The following is an 18,902-nucleotide window of genomic DNA, read 5'->3' as shown; positions in this document are numbered from 1 at the left end:
CCTCGTCAATATGTGTCACATAGCTTTAGTGGTGCTCTAAAAAGGGCTGAAGCTAGCACAATTCTTTTTATTACTGTTTCATTGCACAGCAGATACAAAAATCTTTTAAGCAGCTGAGCTACCAGGTGCTGTGCTGTGGATTTGTATCAGGTTAATGCAATAATGATGGCTTTGATTAATCAAATAAATAGTAAAAATAAGTCCGAAAAGTTTAGCTGCATGAAAATATAGCATAAAATCAATACCACCACCCAAAAAAATTAATAATATGGTCCCCCTAGAAAAGTTTCTAAACTCTACATATTGCAGGTTTCTCAGTCACGTTTCTGAAACACACCATTTTTCTTAATGGTGTCTGTAAACAGTTTCTAACATTTATTTAATAGTTTATAGTGGAATCCCAGCCAAAGCCAACTGTAAATCTGACTACCGGTCACTATATTTAGATCACTAGGAAATTAATTAAAGAAATTAATTAGAGACTTTTCAAAACATAATCGAAATTAAAAGCATAGGCTTAGCATGAACTGCTAATGATGACAAAGACCATTGTTTAGTGACAGATATAAAGTGAAAAAAAAGCCTACAAACCTACTTTTTTAAGAAAAAAAAAAAAAAAAAAAGCCCTATCAACATTTGGACATGCTTACTGTTTTCTTTATTTTATTTATGTTTTCTATATTTTAATTATATTTATCCATCTTTATTTAACAGCCTTATTTCTTTACAACTACCCTTGTACATCCACCTGCACTGAAAATGGCTAAATGACTCTATGTGCTGTAACTCAGTGTTGCAAAGCACACAGGTGATTGCATTACTTAAATCAACATATTAAACTGTCTACATGTTCCTAAACCAAATAATGATCTGATGATCTGATTGTCCTTTGTCTAGGGAGATGAATTATTTTCATTCTTACCAATGGAATCTATTTGTTGCCATTGTAAATGAAAGCAGAATTTCATCATGAATAGCTGCAGGAGTCAACCAGCTGAGTGAAAGACTGTTTATAATAACATTGATTGGTTAAATTATCTTTAATCAATAATACCTTCCAAGGCATCTCTTGGAGCAATAATAACCTAAATGTTAGTTTGTTTGTTTTTTTAAGTGCAATAACATCCAAAAAGATATAACACATAAAAGATAAAAGGGGAACAGGTTTGGAATTGACTTGGAATTATCTCAGATAGCAGAGCCAAAATCATTAGCATCCTGGTAGCATACTGCATCTCTCACCTTTATCTGTTAATTTGAGTTTTAATGCATTTGTATTTTCTAGTAATAGGTCTGTATTGCAAAAGTGAATTACTCACTGACATACAAAGTCACATGAGAAGGAAGCCAAAAGGGCATTGCTAATGTTTTTATTTCTTGCAAGATATGAACTGTATTGTGCCCATGGTTCATGAAAAGTAATGCTTTTGCTCTTAAAGCTGGAATAATTTTATGGGAGTTTTGTGCTGTTGAATATTATAGTTCTTGGAAAGTGTTTTGGGCTTTGTTCTCTCATGTATGCCTGACCTATCAGTGGAATTGCAGATGGTTACTGGAAGCACACCTTATTGTGTGAAATTACCAAAAGATGAAAATGCAAAGCAATGGAACATTGATTTTACACAGCACAGAGGTCCATATTTCTATGTCATTAAATGCATATTGTAACATACAAAAAATAAGCAGTTTCCAGGTGAGTTTCATTTGCTCTGAACTAACTGAAGATGCACTTCCTTTTTTAGGGACGCTTGGCTGAGGATATCTTCACTGTATATCAAAACCAGTGCATACTTTTAGTTTGCTCACGCACCATCCCTTGTTCCTATTGTAGTAGTACGTGATTAATGTGTTGGAATGGAGTTATAAATTTGGTAATTTCAGCTTTTCTAACATACAATCTTCTGTTTCTTCAGGAGCCTGAACAGTTCCAGATAGTGAGTAGGGCTGTGTTAATGGAAAGGAAAATTTACTTACACATTCACAGAACCTTTTCATTATGACCATCAGCAGATTGAGAAAAGCTTGGCCCCATTTCCTGGCCAAAACAGCATCATTCTGCTGTTTACATCCTACCTGAGAGAAGAATGCAAACATTGGAGCTATAAGTGTTTCTAACTCAATCCTCATTGAAGTGAGATGAAAAACAAAACAAAAACACTTTGGGGTAATAAAAATATCATAAAACAATTTGGCAGCAAAAAGGAACCTAGCCTTTCATTTCAGCATGGCAGCACCATGTCTGCCTCCAAGCAGACCAAACACTATCTCTGTAATCATGAATACACATCCCCAAATGGCAGCAAAGTAAAGGCCCACAGGGCCAAAAACACCTGATGAGCAGCTGAACTGGGAAAGCTGAGTGCAGATGTGTCCTACTTCTCTGTTTTCCCTTTCTGTTAGAGAATGAGAGCATTTCAGAGATGACATGCTTTTGTCTGAAGACATATGGAAACTGCAAGACAATTACTAAGGGAATACCAAAATGCAGTTCCTCACTCCAGTAGTAAATGGATTTGTTTTAAGATCATGTTAATGATTTTTAGGATGTCTTCTGGATTCCAATCATAACTTGGATATCTTGCTTAACCTCAGATATCAACTGTGCATGCTCTGATTCTTCTACACACCTGACTACTAGCTGAGTTCAAAGGATGTGATTGATGTTTTTGGCTGAAAAAAAGGATTGTGAGTTTTTAAATAGTAACAAAACCATGCTTTGTTCTGTCGGTGAACATGGCATATTTGGGGCACAACATAATAACAAATAATTGAATAGTCACAAATAATCTTTTGTTTGGCTTCTCTTTAATTCAGATGGGACAATGAGATGACAATGAGACAAATGTTGGTCAGTTTAGGCACATTGGGAAAATTAAATGTCAGGCCTTGAGAGTCTTAATGAAGAGATCATGCATACAGATCAGGTATAGCTATTATGATTACGCTATATGGCCAGAGATGGAGAAAAAAATGTGGCAATGTGAAAGTACCTGACACAAACATGAGACAGCAAGTTGGAGTTACGGCCATGTTTCATCCTCACAGCACTTCTTGTATCACAGCCAGAAATGTGCCTAGAGGCTAATCCAAGGTCACCAGCTGGCTATGGAGGTTGGATCTGCATTTCTCACTCAACCAAGCACCCCCAAAACTTTAGGGCCTGGACAAGCTGCACAGTGCAGTGGACTGAAGAAGGAGTTACAAAGGGTTTGACTCCTCTTGAGTCCCGTGACCCAGGATGAAGGTGGAGACGATTTGTTTCAGTCCCTGGGAAGATCTGAAGCAGACATTCTCTACAGTGAGCACTTGGCCAATGTTTCAAGGTGGCATTTTAACAGCCGGGTCCGAGTAGCTGGTGTCGCTCAACCATTACCACCCTCCTTTGCCAGCACCCACAGTGAGAGCAGCACCTGGCGACCATGCTTGAGGATTTAGCCATGGAGTTCAATAGCCGTGTTATCTGGTAGCTCTAATATAACATTAAAAAAAAAATAAAAATAGCTCCAATCTGCTCCCTAGGGTCAGCAGGAAGAACCTAACTCAGTGCCTTCACTGGGATCACTAACGAGGGGTGAAAGGCTCAGATCCAACCAAAGCCATGCAGCATACGCAGCAGCAGCAGTACCCCCAAAGAGTAATTTGACACTTAATCACCTTCTTTCCAAAAGCCTGCCTACCAAGGGGGGGGTGGGGAGACTTGTACGCAAGCTGGCTTTTGATCTCCGTGGAGCTCAGAGGGCTTTGCTAGCACACTCATTTAAAGGATTGAGCAGCAACTAGTTAATTACTCTACATTATATCAGTCATGGTTTTGAGGCTTGTTTTAACACATGAAGACAAGCTGTTAAACCAGAATGGCTGAGTGGTGTTTGTTTTGTGATAAGACAAAATAGTCTCCACCTCCCTCCCGATCATGTTTTTCTGTCTCAGCCTTCCAGGTCCCTTTCTCATAGTCACTAAAAGTAGCACCAATGTCCTGCTTTCTGGTTACTGTTACAGGGAATAATGGAAAACCGTAAAAAACACTGAACAGTTTACCTCATAAATTCCAAATTTACACTGGGGTGATTGTCTTCGGCCTCTCCAGGTGATGATTTGCTGCTATTAGCACTGAGAACTTGCCAGTGGGAAATAAAAAGAATTATCTTTGAAGGTTTTTGTTGTTGTTGTTCTGTTTTGTTTGTTTCTTTGTTTGTTTTTACCAGAAATCCTTGCCAAACTGAGCAGTATGAACTGTAGGGTTAACACCATTTCTTGAAATGTCAAACAGAACTGTGGAGTGACTTGGACTTTTTTTGGATGCTGACTTGCACTTTTCCAGGCTGATTGATTATTTTAGTGATTTCCTGGTGAGCACATAGATCTGCCGCTGATCTTATAAGCTTGTGTAATAAATGGCTCAGGATTCAAGTTAGGATTAAATGAAAAAAATAGGATTTATTAAAAGGATATAAAGGAATAGAGGTAAGCAAACAGCGCTGGGTGCACCGGGAGTCTCCGCTCCACCAGGATGCACACCAGTTACATCAAGCAGCTGATTTTTATGCTCCTAGACTAATACATATTCATTACTACTTCTAAAAAAAATAGATTATTATAATTAGCTTCCGGAGTCCAGTCCCTCCTACTGGAGCATGCGCAGTCTCCTCTGGGGGTCTCTTCTGGGAGTCTCTAGGGGTCTTTCATGCTGAAGGCTCGTAGTCTTCCTCTCCCCCTTTGTACTTACTTGGCACCATGCCAAGTTTATAGAACATTCTCTGCAGGTCTTGTCTCCCAGCCGTCCTTCAGCTTCTTTTTCCTTCCTCTTAATCTCTCGGCCCCCCTAACCAGATACCAAAGATCCGCATAGTATCCCATAACAGTCACTAGTTGTTATCAGTTGTTCTGAAACTCCCAGACATCAAACACAAACAGCTTTCTTATTTGACGCTTCACGAGTAATTAAAACATTCTTCCCCAGCCATTCACAGACACATCTATAGCAGTGTTAGAAATAGAAGTCCGGAATAACAAAAGCAAACAGGTTCATAAATTTAAGGAGTGTTTTCTGAAGACGTGATAAATTGACTAGAATGAGGGGGAGACTGGGACACACTGCAGCTGTGGTTCAAGAATTAAATTGTCAGTGCAGGGCCCAGAAGCAGACAGGATTCAAACAGAATTGTTCTTTATGGACACGAATTGTTAAAACATTCCTCACACTTGGTTTTAAAAATCAATTCTTGGAGCATGCAGTCGCTCACCTTCACCTCCATAGACAGGGCTGCACAAAATTTATTTGCTTAGATAAAGCTGTTGGTAGTGGCTTTGGTGTTGCTAGCACTTTTATAAACTGATGGATTTGAACTTAGACTGTGCAGACAACACTAGCTTATTTGGCATTCACAAACCACAGCAGCTAATTAGATGTTAATTATATATGACTAAGGATATTAATTATGTATATAATTATATGTATATATTAGGATATAATGTATGAGAATTATATTAGGCTTAAGAACTATTTAAAGGGAACCAGAAATTAAAGCAGCAGGATCTAGTATCTGGATGTCATAGATGTGCTCTGTGTGGCCTTGGAGAGCATGGTTTACCACTTTGTCTCTAGTTTTCAAAAGACAAGGTTAAAATCATGAACGGTGTGTACCTACTTCATAAAACCACTGAGATCCTGTTACAAACACAAATATCTCCACATGTATTTTAAAATAGCAGCTTGCAATTTCAAACCTTCCACTTTTAAAATCTTTTTAATGCTAAACAATTCAGACCCATCACTCCATAAAAGGAGAAAACAATAACTACAAAAAATGCCATTAAAATAGTTCGAAGCTCCAAGTAAATAAAAACTTTTTTTTTTTTTTTTAATCGTATTTGTGAAACTATTTCCAACCAAGCTGAAATTCCATAAAGACCTAAACTCATACCTAGTCCAGAATGAGAAATTTTACTTGGACACTTGGAGGGCCTTCTGACAGCAACATTTCAAGTCATGGGTTCAGCCACAGGGAGAAAGCAAATCTAATTCAGAAAAACAAAAGAAACAAACAAACAAAGAAGCAGGAAATTAATAGAAAAGATAAATTCTTCATAGACATCCTACCAACTTCACCTCTGCCTCCACCTTGCCAGCTGCAAAATGGAGATAATCACAAGAGCTCATTTTGTGAGGAATTGTTAATGTTTACAAGGTACTTCAAGCATGTGCAAGCAGTAAGCTTTTAAGGAAGCAATTTGCCAAATGTGGGTGGATAGCTGTGAGCTTTGTCTAATCAGCAAGTGACTCAGTCACTTTTCCATGGAGGCCCTGTTCCTCCTGTAGTCCTAAACAAATTATTCAGAGCTAGCAATTTCTGTAGCCAGAAGGGCAGGGTGTCCTATGGGATACTGACTCTGCTGTTATGGAAATGGAAACAAAAGGCATAGAACGGGGAATGGAAAAATTGTCTATTTTAACCAAAATACATTCTGCTGCAACAGCTCAGCACAGTCTATACCTGAGCTTCCTAGCTCTGGGACAGAGGTAGACTCATTTTTAATGCAGTAGTTTTCTAATACCAACATCCTCCAGTTCTTACAATTAGCTCTCACATCTAAGCCACATCCATAGTAGCAGATAAAGTGGCCTGGGGCCACCTCCCTCTGGCACCAAGGCCAATTGGCACAGAATGGCCCACATCCCTATCATTAATTTCATAATCTCTAAAAGGGGGTGGTTACAAGCAACTTGGTTGGTGGGAATAGTCTCTGCTGTGCGCTAACTTCCAAACTGTGACACAGGAGTGATACAGAAAAATATAAATTGATCTAAGCCGAAAATCATTCTTGGAATATTTCTAAGAATTTAACAGGACAGAGAATTAGTCGTCAGCACCTGGGAATGTTTGTGTTTCTTGCATTTCTTGTGAATCTGCCTGTGTGATTACCTTTCTTCTTGATCTGGCGAGTTTGTCATGGTAAGGAGACTCCTTTATTTTTATTTTTATTTTAAACCAGATACTTCAGAATTTATAACAATTAACACTACTGAAAAGAAACATTAAAAAAATCTAGCAATTTAGGAGCAACAGTACGGAAAAAAAAAAAATCAAACAAAATGCATTATGCATTTTGTAAGTCAAGCTCCATTTCTAGCTATCTCTGGATTCTTGAGGACTGAAAAGTAGGTCTGAGCTTTTTCAGGTTCAGCTGAAACACTGGGTAAAATGTATTTGCACAAGCAACAAAGCCAGTTGCATTCAGAGGCACTCGTCATTGCTTGGATGCGATATAATTTCTGCAAGAGGCTTTAGTCTGCAAGATTTGATTAACTGCAAAAGGCAGAGTTATTAAAACAGATTGGAGCAGACTATGAAAGGCTGCTCTAAGACTCTGTATGTACACCACTTCTGCGGCACAGATAACTGTGCATCAATGTCTGGAGGAGAGAGCCTTCACTTTCCTAGGAAACATTTGCCTATATGTATATCCTTTCTTATGGAAATGCAGAACCTATTTTTTTTTTCCTCCATACACTTTTTCTTTTGGACCTGTTTATTATTCTACAGTTACTATACTGAATATTTCATCCAATGGGGGGAAAAAGAAAAATCACATTTCTGGCAGATGGGCAACCTGGCAACCCAGTTTCTATTTACATTCTGTTATTAAAGTGATCTGTCATGAATTGCTGTTGATAATGAATCAGATCAGGGAACAGATCTGCCTAAAAAGTAATCCAGTGAAAAAAACATGTTTTGGGTTTCCAGCAAAATCAGATCACATGAACCATATGGCTGCACAGACGGTCTCTGGTGCCAGTACTCGGGAAAGGCAGGAACAAAGCTGGGTCCAGGAGCAAGGACTGGTGCTCTCCATCTGCCCACAGCCTGGTCTCATCTCTCGGGAACCAGCTCATGGAGTTGTAGCTGCAAGTAGATTGCCACATTTGTTCATTTTAAAGCAAAGATGTGGGGACACATCAAGATTTGTGGTGCTCAGTTCACTACTTGGAGCATTCCCAAGGGGAAAATATATTACAAAAAAAAAAAAAAAAAAAAAAAATATGTAGGTGATGAGCATTAGCCAGTATGAGTGGGCCTCCTGCTGGGGCTGTGTGATGGAGATTTCCTCCTTCCACGCTGAGCTTGATGGCAGCAGCAGTGATCAGCACAGGCACGTGGGCCTGAGCAGCCCAAACAGGAGGTGTTGTGGGTGCTGCTGGGCTGTGGCAGCCATTCCCCCAGACATCAGCCTCAGGACAGGCTGCAGGAGGCACAGCCATGCTATCCATCCTCCGTTGGAGCCAGTCTGGAGTATTACATGGGGCAGAGAAGGCCCTGTTGTCCTGCCCATCCTTTACGTCCACACTGAAATGCTGGTATCACAGCAGCAGCACAGCATTACAGAGAGCTTCACGGCTTCCCACCACCTGACAGCAATCAGTCTTGAAGGTGTTCAGTGCTGCTTGTCTTTGGCACAACAATACTTTTTAATAATCCCTGCCACAGCACATTTTTCGTTCCCGAAGAGAACAATGCAATGCATTTAACATTTGCCTGATTAATCCTTATGGCTACAAGCCACCCATTGTTCTTACCGCAGAGCTGCTAATCAGCAGGGGCTCCAGAAAACAGCAGAAGCTGATGGGACTGTGGAAGCCTGAGTTCACAAAAGCTATGGAAAATGGCAAGAGGTTTCCCTCCCCACGTACATTTTCACATTTTACTTACGTTTAATAGCAGAACTCTTACCTGGGTTCATAAATCTACACATACATGTCTCACTATACTGACCCACATTTGAAAATGTTTACCTTAGCGTTTCTATAGCCTCATTAGTGTGGTATTTTTATATCTGCTGTCACATTTGCACTTACCTATGTAGTTAAGTACTATGTGTGCTGGAACTAGGTACTAATAATCCCACTGTATCTCTGACATTTTCTTTCATAGGAATTGTTCCCCTAGGTGCTGTTTTCCAAATATTTTTGTTTTAGCTTTTGAAATGGAAGTAGGCCTGATGTTACTATGAAGTTGATTTGAAAGAATATGCCATAAAATTTGGCCCTGTTTTATTTCAGTGGCTAATTTATCAGTTGGAGACGCTGGTCTGGAAGCCTGACTGAGCAAGGTTATGCTCAGTCTTTCTGGGCACCAATTCTTCTTTGGCCTCGTGCTCTCCTCCTCTTCAGTCTAAGAGAACAATCTGTATAAAAACTGATAAAAGCGCATTTTATGTGTATATAAACATTGGTGCATTTTAAAAATATTATAGATGCTATGGTAGTAGTAAATATTGCAAACAAGCTGCATTTCTGGGTTGAAGTAAATGCTATACCCACTCTATTTTCATATACATAAAACATATATATATATAAAAATATATACTAATCATAAGATCGTGTGATCTCGGGGTGTGGGGGTGCATTGTAAGTGGTTGTGGTTTCCCCCCCATTCACAGTTTGATGCCCCAGACTCGCTGTACTGTCCCGGTGCCTGGGTAATGAGTGAGCTCTGGCACAAGCAGAACTCGATGTCTTTCTGCACACTCTGCTGTAAAATAGAAAAAGTAGCACAGGGGATGTTGTGGCCTTTTAACAGTCAGTCATAAAGGCAATGAATCCTTCCCACTGCTTCTTATGATCTTCTGCTTTGTACTCAGTGAGGTTTTATCCAGCATCAGAGGGGCTGGAGTTAAAAGCTCCTTAGCAGGGATGGGAGTGAGGGCTGGGTAGGCGTGGGGAAGACACTGGAGGCAGCCGAGTATGAGAAAGGCAAAAGCATCCCAGGACACCCATGGGGAGGTAAGAAGGGCCCTGAAAGGATGTCCAGGCTGTGCTCTTTAGGGGTGTACTACGCCCCCATTTTGCTATGCCCCTGGATGCGCTGCCTTTGACGCACCCTTTGGCAATAAAACGGGCTGTCTCCCCAGGGCATATCACGTAGCAGGCATTAGTTCAGGCCTTGCTGTAGCATTATGCCTTCAAATAGCTCCGTGCTAATTCTGTCTCCCCTCTTTCCTTACACCACAGCCCCCACCCCCAAACACAAAGACTGTTTTTTCTCAGATGCGCTCAACTTAGAAAGCTGGTGAAAGTGATGGTTACTACCAATACAATTGTGGGGAAAAACGACAGGCAGTTCGGATCACATCCTTTTATGTCTTTATTTGCCAGTTAAGATCCTTTTAATCCATCAATGCAAATATGCGGAACACCAGAAAACCATGTTTTAAGCAGCACATACCAGTTGGCTGAGAATAAACTAACTACATTCCCCAAGCAATGTAAAAGTAACAATGCACATCATCTTCCAGAAGAAGAAACAAACAGATATTGCAGCTGAGAGGCACAGCAGGCAGCTTCTGTACAAAGTAGTTTGGCTATTTAAAATGCTAGAACCAGTCCTTGTCCGCTTCTCCAACCCCACCCCCCGCCCCCAAAAGTCCTACTATAATTTAAACACTTTTTTTTTTCCTATCTACATAATATATAAAATATAAACTCTGTTTACTTTTAACACTTATTTTTCTTGATAAATAGCTCTTTAAAATATCTACTGTACATATGTCCATGCGTTGACATTTTATATATATAGTATTTATATATATGTATGTATGTCTGAAAAACAATAAATATATACTTAATATTGACACAGCAACAAACTGAACATACTCCCATTTTCAAAATCAAATCAAAGAAAACCAGTACAGACAGAAACAGTGAGTGTAATTTGTGAAGCACGGCAGAGCAGGGAGCTTTGATTCCTGCCCTAGCTGGGCATCAGGTATGCCATGTACATGTACTTGAGTGGTTTGCGCTGCTGACATCTTTACTGAGTTTGTATTAGGAGTTACTTCAAGTCAAGCACCCTGTATGCCATGTGTAACACAGACTGAGAGTAAACCTAGTGGGAAACAAGAGAGACCCGCCTCGTGACTTGCAGTAGAAGGAAAGAAGAGGGAGGCAAGCAAGCCTGACGGATGGTGTAAAAGGAAAAGGGAGTAATGGATGGTAGCACATGGCTGCAAGGTCATAAATGACCACAGTAAACACGTTAATAGATTTAAGTGCTTTTAAAGACGATGGCTGGCACTGCTGCAAAAAGTGTTTTGATTATCTACAGCTAACACCATGTAATGAACCAGTTTCCCCTCTGCCACAAGAAGACACAAATGAAACCCAGATGGCCAAATTCAGATGCTGGAATGGGGTCACTGCATGACACCGCAAGACTGCAGGTTCAGAGCCAAACCTGTCCAAGGGCAGCTGAACGTGGATGGGATTTTTTGAAGTGTGAACTTAAAACAATTTTAAAAACCTGCAACTCCAAATGGTTAATTTCACACATGCCAAAACATAGTAAAATGGATTTTTTTAAAACTTCATTTCAAAACAGTGATCTTTAAAAATGGAACTTAATCCCAAAATAAAAAATATAAAAAAAGACCACCTACAAACACATTTTGTGTTCAATTTTGGGTTGACTACAGCGATTTTGTTTACTCATTTAACTGAAAATGATGAATGGAAGCTATTTCAGTTTGACCTAAGCTGATACCCTTCACTTGCCAACCCCATTTCTTTGTTTGGCAGATTTAAAAAAGCTATTACTTGCCTGGGCTCTGGCTTCATACGCTCAGTAAGTCATGAGGTTACGACAAAGGATCATGAATGCAGCATAAGGTATAGTCCTGTCTACTGAAAATTTCTTTTCATGAGCAAATGGAAGTGGGCAGTTATTGTTAAGGGGAAATTGTTTTTATTGGTCAGACTTCACCAGCAGCTCAAGAGAGAGGAAATTTAGAAACAGAAATGACTGCCAATTATTATTCATTCATACATCATCTCTAAAATTTACAAGCTTTGCTCCCCACAAGTAAAAACTTCAACAAGAAACTGCTGTCCTGAATAATCCTGACATTTCACAACTAGTCCTAAATACCCCGAGAGCACTACAGAGGTCAAAGAGTCCAGTGTTGAGTTTCATACGTACTTAAAGGTACTTCACTAGGTCACTGGAGCATCAGGCCAATGCGTTGGGTATTTGCACAAAGCCCAAAATCTACTGGATGCTTTTAAACCACCGTAAATACAGAACTTAACAGTGAAGAGACTGTAATTTGTGATACTTTACACTGAAGGTAATAGATAAAAGTCAAATCTAAAATTTCTCAGCAACAAGAAATTGTCATCAGCAATTTCTGGATCTCTGTGAGGACACAATACTATGTTTATCTTTACCCATGAAATAAAATCTGCTTTTTTTTGGTAGTCATTTTCAATTGTCTGGGTCTTTTCCCCTTCGTATGGACACAGAAATGAACAAGGTAACACAGAATTGAACCGTCTTTGTGCTGTGACCAAACAGAGCAGAAAAGCCTCCTTTTCTGAATGGCTGAACTTCCAGGACGGCTGTTAACTCATACAGTCACTGTGATTCAAAAGCTATCCAAAAGAAGGAAACACTAAGAACAAAGTGGAGAGTGCCTCTGATTGCCCTGTGTTGGCTGGGCAGGAATTTCTCATGCTTTCAGCCAAAGCAAAGGATGAACTCTGCAGCAGTCCATCCTGAGCCTAAATTTGTCTATGCAAGCCCTGATTCTCTGCCTTATATGCTGCATGGGTAAGGACCTATCATCTCTACTCAGTATTTTGTATCTACACAGCTAAAATACTACTAATTTAAAACATGCAAGATATTAGAAATAGGAAGTCCTAAAGCTCTTGCAGAGTTCTTCATCTCCACATGGAACTTGAACGAGGTCAGCACTAAGGGTGTGCGTGCATCTACCAGGAGCACAGAACAGATGCTGCTTCGTCAAGGGCAGGGCCCCTCCCGGGGCTCCCTGACACAGAGGTGGAGCAAGGCTGCTGCTCTCACCCTCAGGCAGAGCAGATCTCACCCTCTGCACCACCATTTTCCCCTTTGGCATGGGCACGGAGGTACCAGGCTGCAGGCACACCTTCCTTCCACTCGCCGCTGCAACTACCATTCTCCCTGTTGCACCTGGAAGGGCTTCAGCTCTCCCCTGCTGCTGCACAGGGACACAGGGAAGGGCTGCCCTTCCCCTGCTGTGGAGCCCATACAATTCCCACTGAAAATAGGACATCGTCTCTCACCTGACTATCCCAGTACTGGAAGAAATCCCTGCAGAGCAGCAGAGCACTTCACCCAGGCTCTCCCCTTTGGTTCTTTTTGTCTTTGGCAACAAACCATAATGTTCAGTATACAACGGGCACAGGTAAATGGCAAAGGAAAGAGCCTCTCTACAGGAGCCCTAGGAAAGATTAATGAACATATCTCATCTACTGTATGAACATGCTTGCTTGGGGGCTACTGTAAATTCCAGCAGTAGCCTCAGTTTGGCTATTAGGCCTGCACCAATTCTAGCAGTGTTCATCTCAAATCTTGTGGCACAGCATTAAAGAACAGCATTAAAAGTGCAATTCCAAACATATGCTCCCTGGTGTGGTACCGCTTGAGTTCAATCAAGTACACCTCTTCTAACTCCTGCTCAAATCCTTAAACCCAGCGTGAACTCCAGAGGCTGCTTAGGGCAATTCAATGTACTTTCAACTGTACCAAAAGAGCAGAGGGTTTCATACTGCCAAGAAAGATCCCAGACTGTAAAGTAACATTTATTTTTAGAATAGTAATACCTGTTCTTCAAATAAACCAAGTCCTTGCTCCTCTTAGCCAGGTGGAAGTTTAGTGTATTTACAAGTGACACTATAGCACCTTCACCTCCTTGAGAATGGAAAAAATGTCATACAATCCTGAATGTATGCTGTTACTGCTGCCGTCCCAGCGAAGTAACAAGTTCACCTAAATCTAGCCTAACATCTATGCTGCTGGCAGAAGAGGAGGTCCCACCCTGCCCCTGCTCATCCTGGGAGCAGCACTGTGTTCACCAAGGGAGCTGTACAGGATTCGGTAAGCCGGTACTAATACCAGCATCAGATGGCATTAAATTAGATAGCAAAGCATTAGATTTTATTTCTGCTAAGCAGCAATATCTGCACTGGTAAGTCTGCAGAGGGGATGGATAATGTGTGTCACCTAAAGCTTTGGATCCAGGACAGAAAGGTCAAGCTCAGTAGTACTATCCCTATTCTCTGCATTTTGCCTGGGTTCACTGCAGAGGGGCTGTCTGATTCCAGCATATCTTCTTCCAGCTGGCATCACAAAACCCAGAAAGACATGGAAACAAATAAAATGCAGATAGGAAAAGCTGTCCACATTTGTGAACCAAAACAAGGTGCAAAGACATGAGCAGCAATTCCAGCACAATGGCCAAAGCACTAAGCAGCAAGATTCACTAACATTTTGGTCCATGTTTAGTTCCAGTTTGGGATGATATTTAACTAGACATATGTTTACTTATCCACCGGGCTTACATTCATGATTTGAAATTGCCAGCATTTTCAATAAAGGGCTTGTGCCTTACAATATAAAAATCTCCCTTGACCCCTTTGGGGCTAATTCAATTTTTCAGGAGAGAGGATTTCTTTATCGAATTTGATTTCCTGTATTTTTTTTGTGCATTTTTAAGAGCTAGAACTGTGCAGCATGGTATACCATGACAATTACAATTGGGAAATTCTAGTTGGCACAGACACTACTACAGGAATTCTCAGAGAAATCAGTTCTAGGAAAAACATCCAAACTTGTCAAGAGCTGCTTCCAAGAAGGAACGATGAAAGCTTGCCCGAGGCCTCAGCAGAAGCGGTGTGCCCCAGAGACAAATGCTAGAACTGGCAGAACAATCTGGGTAGAAGCAATTCTCTGTTTGGTTGTGTTTTTTTTTGTATCGCGTCATTTCTTCTTAAGTCACATCCTTACACTTCAGGGAGTATTTAATGAAAAGTCACACATACACACCCTTTAAAAATTAAGCACACACTAGTAATTTTGGGGTGGGATTCAAGTTTCCTAATTTGCAGCACTAAAAGTGGGAACAGGACAGGCAGGAGGATACAGCAATCAGAGGAAGTCATTTGAAGGAGCTCTTCAGAAGCCCTTAGTGCTCCTAAAAATACTAAAACTGTTAGTGCTTTTTTAAAAAAATCTAAATTATTCTGATTGTTCTCTTTCTAACCTAAAATGGCAACAGTAATCTAATGGCCTTGAGAAAGAGAGTCATATTTTCTTTTAATTTACCAAATTGTTAATAATTGTTAATAATCCAAATGTTTTCCTCTTTTCCCTAGACAAAATTAACAAAAATAAAAAATACAAACTGAAAAGGTTTTCATCAATTTTAAAATGATTTAATGCTATATGCTTTTTCTACTTCTTTCCTATCTAAAGACTTAGTGCTGTACACACATAAGCACAGGAGCAGCTTTGTGCAGAACAGCAGTATCCCCATTTACTGGGATAATACATGTGCCTTTCACTATATTCTTGTAAGAACTGAAAGAATATATTCTTTCATGACTGCAATTTAAAACATTTAAAAGGACAGGACAAACATATCTAAAGTTTGTCCACCCCTGCACTGACGACAGGGAACAATTACTACAGTACCAATAGCTAGCTACTTTAAGCAGGTAGAGAAGTGAGGGTCTTAAGTTTCCCTGGAAATGACAGGAAATCTTCTCCCCCCCCTTTTTTTTTGACTCACACACACCACTTGGTGAGCAGGAAACCTTCTGGATTGAGCTATGTGAAATTAATTGTTGGTGTAAACGTCTCAAGTGAGAGCTCACAAAGGTTTAAAAGAACTGTCTAAGCATCAAATGGTTTTCTGTTGGATTTCCGTTTTTTTGTTTTCCACCTAAAACCGAAATGCGAGATGAATTCACTCAAAAGTGAGTCCCAGACACAGGAAATTGAGTGTAAACCTTCATAAGACTAGCCTGAGTTCAGCTGTATAATAAACCCCACCAGCACTACTGTTTCATGCCACCTGACATTCATGAAGGTTTTGCACAACCCATTTTCATCAGCAAATCTGTACAGCTAATGCTGCAGCTTAATGTGAGCTCACAGAAGGCCCTCACTTCCTTAACACCACGGCATACGCACTGTGGTTGAGGGCTGCTTCGTAAAAGCCACGTATTTTTCTACTTAATTGTGCTTTAAAAGAAATGACAAAACAACTAATTAAACCAACACATAGAAGCTCCTAAAAAGCTGTATGAAAAGTGAGCTGCCAAGATTTTCTATACCACCCGACACTTTCACACCAAGTCCTGTTACTCTGTGTGTTAGAGGTGCAGTAGTACAGCATGGTGGTGTCAGCTGTCATGTTAGGAATCATTCATGTCAAACACTACAGAAAATTTGATGACATGACAGTACCTTCACAGCCCTCTGGTACGTCAGGAAAATCTTAAAGGACCTTCCCAACCTTTCACAGTAAACACAATTGGATAATCTGAAGCACCTGCAAGCAGGAGATGAGTCCATGATTTATCTTTCCAATCAGCCAGCTAATACTGTTATTAAAACAGTTATGTCAGCTCTTAACTCTCCTATCCATTTTGGGCATTGCTTTCTTAACACTTTGGTATTTCGCCACCAACGGGCTTAGTTGATCCAAACACTGTACTTCCTCCCCCCATATCCTCTGCTGTTTGCAAGATGCCCAAGCCCTTCACAAGGGCTGAGTTACCATTTCTTTTAAGAGCTGTCTGGTTCCTATCCTCTCCTAGGAGCTGAGTGGAGCTAGCAGTACAGAGACATCCTGCTCTTCCGCATGGCTTCACTGATTAAGTACGCCGGGCTCAGTTCTGGCTCCTCGGTCATGATCGAAATGTTCTGCCACTCCCCCAGCTGGTTTGACTTTTTAATGGTGTCCACCACACACAGGGCATAAAGACAGTCGTCAAAGGTGGCGGCCATTGTGAGAGGCCTCCCGTCCCAGGTCCTCCTGTCGTCCTGGTCCTCAAATGCCTGCCGGACAGCTTGGACCATCTTAATGGTGCCTCGGAGGTACGGGGATGGGATGTCGCTGAATGCTTTCTCTGGAAGTAAGGAATTGCTGACCGGCGTGGAGTCCTTCAGCAGGAGCTCCCGTTGAGGAGAGCTGTTGCTCTGTCCATAGAGATCAGTGCCTATTACAATCAGCCGGCCTGCCGAACCCACCACAATGATGTCTTGTTTGAACTCCCCAGGGACATTGAAGTTGAGCGTCACCGTGCAGCACACGCCACCCTCCAGAACCATCTGAAACGTACAGAAGTCATCACTGGTGATCTGCCGTATCCCCTTGATGTGGTCTGTCTGCTTCACGAAGGTCTTGAGCAAGCCGTGCACCTTCACGGCCTTCTGGCTGGTGAGGAAGGTCAGGAGATCGATAATGTAGGTGCCAACTGAGTGCAAACCTCCGCCTCCCATCAGGTCATCACAGCTCCAGTTGTACTTTTTGCCCAGCAGGCTTCCACTGTGAACCTGCACCTCGCACACCAGCAGCTCCCCCACATAACCCTCCTGGATCAGCTGCTTCATTTTCACGAAGGCGGGCAGGAAGCGCAAGACGTTCCCCATAATGCTCATGAGCTTTGGGTAATAATGAGCCGCAGTCATCATCCTAAAGGCATCCAGGGGAGTTGCTGTTCGGTCACAGATGACATTTTTTCCAATGCCTGAAAAACATTTACAAAAGAAGTCAACAACAAAAATATATAACTCAGAGCATCGCAGCTACTCTTAAAGACTAAGTCAAGGAGAAAGATCCTCGAAATAAAAATACTTCAATATTGTGCTAAAGGCACAAAGATTCCCTCTGGCACACATTTAACAGTTTCTTTAGCACCACAGTGAAAATGCATTCCTTTCAGTTCTTAAAATGCACTCCTGCCTAAAAATAGCATGAAAACAAGGGTCTGGACAGATAAGAAAGTAAGCTAAGATACAGTGGACTACTACTGCACATTTGCCACCTTCTGGGAGCTGGCACAAAACTAAATCCCTCAACTCTGTCATCTCACAGATGTCTCTTCTGTGATATCCTGCCTATAGGGAGTGCTTCCAGGAGCTGAATCTGAGCTTCACATTCAAAACCCTGAAGCATACGAGCCACACAACCCCACGTCCACAGTAATTTAATGTAGGTACACTAAAAAGTCTGAGCTGGTCTTCTCAATGGTCTTGCTCTGTCATCCTTTCCATTCAGACTGGACTTGTTGCATGATTTAAAATCTAAAACTTTCTTCTTAAAAAATGCTGTGCTATTCTGACAATGGCAGGCATTTTTTTGAAGGAGTTCTGCTAAAATGTCATCATTGCATCCACGGTGCCACGGGAGAGACACAATTGCTTCAAAACAGGTCAAATGTAGCTGTGACAATCTGTTCCCTCACAGAACTGCCCATATGTGCACAGTGTTTACTGAAGCTTGCACAGTGATCCTGTTTTATCTGACCATCAAGGTGTGCAGCTGAATGCAGTACAGGTTGAGATGCCTGAATAATGGTTTTATTGTTGATTTTTCTTTGTCAAATACTTCCATTCTGTACCCATACACACACATAGTGACAGAGAAGCAAAGTCACAGCTGAAGCATTATAGTAGTAACTAGCTTGTGGAGAGCAACACGGGATGTGACCAAGGACAAGTTACTTTGCGTCTTCCCAGGTTCAGCATTAATTGACCAGAGGCATCGGACCAGGGGCATCTGTCACCAGCGTAAATGAGCAGTGACTTTATATAAGGCCTGTACTTTATTTAAGGCTTTTGACATGGCATAAAAGAAAAAGACAAGTTTTGAAGTCTCCACTTGCCTTTATACTTGCATACATATATGTTTTTTTTTTTTTTTTTGCTTAATGAGCAATATTATGTGAGCCATACAACACCCTACAGCATTAAATATGATCTCTGCCTTGGGAACCTGGGGCTATAGCTGGGCCTGGCATTTAGAAGGGCTGAATTTAGATCCTGTCTGCTGGAGTCCAGATTAATAAATCTCGTAAA

General features: G+C 41.1%; 1 protein-coding gene and 1 long non-coding RNA gene across 3 annotated transcripts in view; both read right to left on the bottom strand.

The window, feature by feature from the left end:
• The window catches only part of LOC311432935, a 162,831-nt gene that overhangs the window by 83,489 nt on the left and 60,440 nt on the right, over positions 1-18,902 (bottom strand). The gene's annotated exons all lie outside the window — the stretch shown is intronic.
• The window catches only part of GFOD1 (Gfo/Idh/MocA-like oxidoreductase domain containing 1), a 68,729-nt gene continuing 59,948 nt past the window's right edge, over positions 10,122-18,902 (bottom strand). For both annotated transcript variants that reach the window (XM_084511440.1, XM_084511441.1), the window contains exon 2: positions 10,122-17,572. In XM_084511440.1, coding sequence (XP_084367566.1) covers positions 16,653-17,572 — 920 coding nt within the window. In that variant the 3' untranslated portion in view covers positions 10,122-16,652. The remainder of the gene's footprint in view (positions 17,573-18,902) is intronic.

The sequence above is a fragment of the Aythya ferina genome (genome assembly GCF_964211825.1).
Source record: "Aythya ferina genome assembly, chromosome: 2".
Taxonomy (NCBI): domain Eukaryota; kingdom Metazoa; phylum Chordata; class Aves; order Anseriformes; family Anatidae; genus Aythya; species Aythya ferina.
Note: the sequence above shows the minus strand (reverse complement) of the source record. Positions and strands in the feature narration are given on the sequence as shown.